Source organism: Gadus chalcogrammus, chromosome 16 (genome assembly GCF_026213295.1).
Source record: "Gadus chalcogrammus isolate NIFS_2021 chromosome 16, NIFS_Gcha_1.0, whole genome shotgun sequence".
Lineage (NCBI taxonomy): Eukaryota > Metazoa > Chordata > Actinopteri > Gadiformes > Gadidae > Gadus > Gadus chalcogrammus.
In genome coordinates this window covers 25,503,871-25,509,667 of record NC_079427.1, presented here as the reverse complement: position 1 = coordinate 25,509,667, position 5,797 = coordinate 25,503,871, and the positions used below count along the sequence as shown (strand labels likewise).

The 5,797-nt window shown below is 47.5% G+C and overlaps 1 protein-coding gene across 1 annotated transcript in view; it reads right to left on the bottom strand.

The window, feature by feature from the left end:
* Window positions 1–1,607: 1,607 nt before the first annotated feature.
* dpf1 (double PHD fingers 1) overlaps window positions 1,608–5,797 on the bottom strand; it is a 17,867-nt gene continuing 13,677 nt past the window's right edge. Inside the window, 4 exon segments of the mRNA XM_056610852.1 lie at window positions 1,608–1,678; window positions 2,649–2,730; window positions 4,107–4,219; window positions 4,919–5,038. Coding sequence (XP_056466827.1) covers window positions 1,608–1,678; window positions 2,649–2,730; window positions 4,107–4,219; window positions 4,919–5,038 — 386 coding nt within the window.

Sequence of the window (5,797 nt, the reverse complement as noted above, 5' to 3'; positions counted from 1 at the left end):
TTCATTGAAATTCTCTTCGAAACAATCAAAGGAACGGCATGCATCTTCAATAACAAGATAAGAACAAAACAAAAAGAGAGTCCCTTCAAAAAAGGAAACAACCTCAGAAGGGCCAAACAAATCCTGCACATGTCCACACGCCAGCCCTACATTCATAATGCATGGACACACACACATACACACACACACACACACACACACACACACACACACACACACACACATACACACACACTGAGCACTGGGAGTGTGTCCGTTTCAATCTGGCTTCACAGTCTTCAATCGTGGATGGAGAGAAGGGCCAAGACGGGCGAAGGGTGTTACCGGTCGGTACCGGTAGGTGAGAAGGTTCCGGTCCAGGAAAGTCTTTCCCCATGATTGGGTTTGACCCTTACACGGTGGGAGGTTACTGGACAGGACGACCGCATCCCCCGCCTCTCATTTAAAGACAACTGCCGATACAGTCACATTGTTACCCCCCCCCCCCCCTGCATGGTATCACTTGTATTTGGTATCTCTCGTTCAAAGAGAGAGAGAGAGAGAGAGAGAGGGAGAGAGAGGAATATCACGGTCAGGGTGTGTGGACCTCCTGACCAGTTCTTTCACCAAAATGTTCGCACACAGCATGAAAATGGACATAGGGTGGCGGAGCTTCACTTATAAAGGCTTTACAAGCCCCCCTTTGAGCCCCACTCACTGGGTAATCACTTAGCCCTCCCGTACCTGTGAGTCAGGGTGGAGGTCTTCACGGGGGTTAGTGTGACTGTGTATGTGTGTGTGTGTGTGTGTGGTCGGGGGGTTTAGGTTTCGGCGGTTATGTTTCACAGTTTTTAGATTGTACTCTCGTACTTCCGCCCGCGGTCCGAGGGTTTCGTCCGCCCCCAGGGGGGGGGGGGGTTAATCCTCCCTGGGGCGTTAATCCTCCCTGTGCACCCTCTCTCTCTCTCTCTCTCTCTCTCTCTCTCGCTCCCGCTCCCTCTCTCTGCCCCTCGCCCTCTGGCGGCAGCTCACCAGAGGGTTGTCTGAGGCCCCTCCAGCTCCGGCTCCAGCCAGAGCAAACATCTTTGTCTTTTTTTCTTTATTTCTTCAGGAACTGATGAAATCGTCCTGCCACTGAAAGTGCACTGGAGTCTGGAGAGGGCGGCGAGGGAAGGAGGGGGGATCTGGTCAAGCTGGGTGAAGAGGAAGGGAGAGTGGGGGCTCCAGGGACGGGAGGTTATAAGCAGAGAGTTCAACAACGGGGGGGAGGGGTGTTCCAAGAGGAAGAGAGAGCGAGAGAAGAACGAGAGAGAGAAAGAGAGAGAGAGAGAGAACATATACCATAGGTGAGCTGGACCGGACGGAGGCAGGTCGGAAGGGGGCGTGGCTGGCGGCCTGGGGCGGGGCCAGCCTGCTGCAGTGGTAAAGGGTCAGAAAGGAAGGACGTCTTCAGAAGAAGTCGTGTCAGGCAGCGGGGGAGGGGGTTTCTCGGAGTGGCAGTGGGTGTGTGTTGGGGCTGGGGCTGGGGCTGGGGCTGGCGGTGGTGGTGGTTCGGGGAGTTGGTGGTGGTGGCGGTGGTGGAGGGGGAGGGGGAGGGGGAGGGGGAGGGGGAGGGGGGGTTCTGCAGATTAGGTAAGCGTGATATACGCCGATGCCTTCTCCTTCAGCTGCCTCAGGCAAAGATGACAGCTCCAGCTCCCTGAAAGACACACAAACACACACACAAAGACACACACACACACACACACACACACACACACACACACACACACACACACACACACACACACACACACACACACACACACACACACACACACACACACACACACACACACACACACACACACACACACACACACACACACACACACACACAACACACAGAACAGCAAAGCACATCTCAGTTCAATCACTGCCATTGTAAAGATTAATTACTTGTTTCAGACACACTAACGGTACTGTAAATGAAAGCTGGGTGCTTGAAGACCCCATGCTGCGTGTGTTAACTCTGCCTGGCGGATGGAAAGGGATTTGACAACTAGTGGATTCCAGCACAGGATTTGAACATTAATCACACATCCGCCTGGTAATGCTGTCTAATTGCAATTCGTAAGCTTTTTTCTCTTCAAAGAGCGCTCACATTCTGCCTCATTGTGGAGAAAACCATTGAGTGCCTGCAGTCAGCTGTTTATGCCCATGCTTACTGAGGGGTATGTGAGGATATTTTTTTAGGAAATTCTGCGGTCTTGCCGCTGTGTTTTTCCGTCGCAGTGAAAAAAGAACCTGCATTCAAATCAGTGCTAAAGTCGGCCTGTGAGCGTCACGCGTCGATGGAGCTGTGGGGTGGCGCGTGGCACGTCTGCACAGGGGCATTGTTCAGCCCATGGTGACTCCCTCCCCATGGTAACGGGAACCAGCTTTCCTAATCTAATGCAGCCAAAGTGCGCTTCGTTTCCATGACAACACTTTTACATTATCGAATAGTGTCAGCTCGCTGTAACAATTGTCTGTGGGACTCGATGTCAGGTCAGGAAAATAACAAACAAAGCAGTGGGAGTTTAATCAGGAGCAGAGGTGAGGGCCGCTGATGACAGAGATAGGCGGCGTTACGCGTGTAGCTCTCCCCGTTGTTTACCGGGGGGTGGACGATAACGTGGAGTACCTACCCTCGGGTGGCTCAGACATGGGGGGGCTCAGACAGTACATGTGGTAGCCTCTGTCGCAGTCGTCACAGAACAAAAGCTGGTCCTGGAGCGGGGGAAATTATTATTAGAATAGACGTGAGGACGGAGCCGAGACATTAGAAATAGCAACAGTATGCTTATCCGCAGGAGGAGAAGGGCGTCTTTGTCTTGTCTGCGTTTTGTGTGAGTGTGCAGAAATACACGCACGCAGCTGTGTGAGTATTTAGGGAATCAGGGAAATTATAGCATTGGAGTAAACCGATTTTAGGAGACATTTGCTGTTCCATGGTTTGGGTTTATGCACTTTGGTCAGGCTTCATGGTCTGTAATGATCCTAACGAGTCGGAGGAGGGAGGTTTGATTAAAACCCATCCTGACCAGAATCGCATTCATACTGTACTTCATATTTATAAATAATATGTGCTACCTTTTATTGTACTTACAATAAGGGCAAATTATAAACATTAATTTAAACGGGTTATTTCGGTTATAAGTATGAACTAACAATTAACTTACAGTAAATTAACAGTTAACTAATAGTCAAGGAATCATTTACTCATGTTTACTGACGGTGTTGATGTTTACTGACGGTGTTGATGTTTGCTGACGGTGTTGATGTTTGCTGACGTGTTGATGTTTGCTGACGGTGTTCATGTTTACTGACAGTGTTGATTTATACTGACGGTGTTCATGTTTACTGACGGTGTTCATGTTTACTGACGTGTTGATGTTTACTGACGGTGTTGATGCTTACTGACAGTGTTGATGTTTACTGACGGTGTTGATGTTTACTGACGGTGTTGATGTCTACTGACGGTGTTCATGTTTACTGACGGTGTTCATGTCTACTGACGGTGTTCATGTCTACTGACGGTGTTCATGTTTACTGACGGTGTTCATGTTTACTGACGGTGTTCATGTTTACTGACGGTGTGCTCATGTTAACTAATCGATGAATATACATTATATAATAAGGCTATGGGTAGGACACTACCCTAGCCCCTATACTTATGGTTTATAATAAAGAGTATTACCGCATAAACTAATGTTAATAAATGGTTAATTAATATACCCTTATTGAAATGTATTTCTGCTATATTCCGTAATTTCAAACATTTCTTTGGCAATTTATTTCACATGGCAATAAAGTTCTTTTGAATTGAATTCAGAGCGAGAAAGAGAGAGAGAGAGAGAGAGAGAGAGAGAGAGAGAGAGAGAGAGAGAGAGAGAGAGAGATGGTGACAGAGAGAGATGGTGTGACAAAGAAAGAGAGAGAGCTAGAGATGGTGTGTGAGAGAGAGAGAGAGAGAGAGCGATGGCAAGAGAGAGATGGTAAGAGAGAGAGAGAGAGAGAGAGAGAGAGAGAGAGAGAGAGAGAGAGAGATGGTGACAGAGAGAGATGGAGAGAGAGAGCGTAAGAGAGAGAAAGAGAGAGGTTACATCATTCTCGGAGGTGCCACACAGGCTGCAGGACTTGCACTCGATGCACTGCCAGCGATAGGTCCTCACCGCAGCCGTCATGTTCACTGTGAACTGGAGACAGGAGGGGTGGCCTGATGGTCCCACATACACACACACACACACATGCGCAAACACATACGCACACGCACAGACACACTCACACACACACACACATGAAGAAACACATACGTGCACAAACACACACACACACGCACACAAAAAACACAAGTGTTAATGAGAATCTATTTTTGTGACCCGTCTATCCATCCATCGATTAATCCATCCTTTCACTCAATCATCGTTCCATCCCATCTATCTATCTGTTATCAATATCAGGGCTCAACCAACAACCTGTTTCCGGACATTGCCATTTGGCATTTTTGCAGAAAAGCATAAATACTTAATAGATATAGGTGAAAACTGCATAACAGAGCAGTCTCTCACTCTCTGTGATCAGACCTTCTACTTACGTCCATGCAGAACTCATCCTATGGGGTTGTTGTTGGTGAATTGGTACAATAATGATATACAAATACAGCTTAGACTTAAGGTTAGAATATGTGAGGTGGTTAAATAATACCCATAGACTAGATCCAAACTTTTAGTGGAGTCTAATCATTGCATAAAAAAAACCCACATTTGACTGTGGAAAATTATTTCCTAGATTTCGGCCCTAAATATTGCGATGTGCATCCATGAAAAAGTAAATTCCATGCTAATAACGGATAGTATCCCTTCTAAAATTAAACAAAGAATCAAATCCCTCAGCATCCAATCAGACGCAGCCATACCTGACCGTCCGCAGTCAGCGCAGGAGATGAGGTCCTCAGGGCAGCCCGTCTTCTTGGAGCCTCCCAGACAGAAGTCGCAGTAGCCGTTGGCGATCACCGAACCGTCTGCCGCTTTCTTAGCTAAAGGGAGAGAATCCGTTAAAATGTCTCCCAGCTCTGTTTTTATCTCTGACGTAGCACATATTTTCTGTTGTGCTGCAGGGCGATGAGGATGAAGAGAGAGGAAGAGGAGAGAGCGGGGGCAAAGAGCTAGTAGAGACGGCCAAGTTCAGGCATCTGGTAATAAAAAGGTTTCACTGTCCACTTGGTCGCCAGAATGAGATGAATGTATTGAGAGTAACCCCCTTTCCTAGCACCCTTCCCCAGTCGTTCTCCGTTTCCAGATAAGAATGCCTTGAAAAATGTGTGGATATTTTCTAGAGAATGGAAGGGACGATATCCACTTCCGTTACAGATTTTGTGTTGTCAATTATTCATAAAAAAACAACAACCTTTGTCCTCTTCTTATTGGTCTTGCTCCGAGGACTGTGAACTAACAGTACAGTGGTCACAGGAAGTAATTGACATTGGAAATTGCGTTTCATCAGTGGGAGGGGTCAGTACTCAGCAGCCTCCTCTAACATAGGTAGGGATAGGAAAGGTTCACGGGGGATGGAGGTGTCACGCCAAATTTGTACCGGGTGCCAAATTTGTACCGGGTGCCAAATTTGTACCGGGCACGTAATCAGTTGTCCGTTGCATGGCAACGGACAACTGATTACGTAAGGATTGTCCGTTGCCGAGCAGGTTTCGCGCTCATGTTGCCAAAGACGAAATAACATAATACAGAAAACGGATCGCTAGATAACACTTGTTTTTACTTTATATTTGTATTGTATT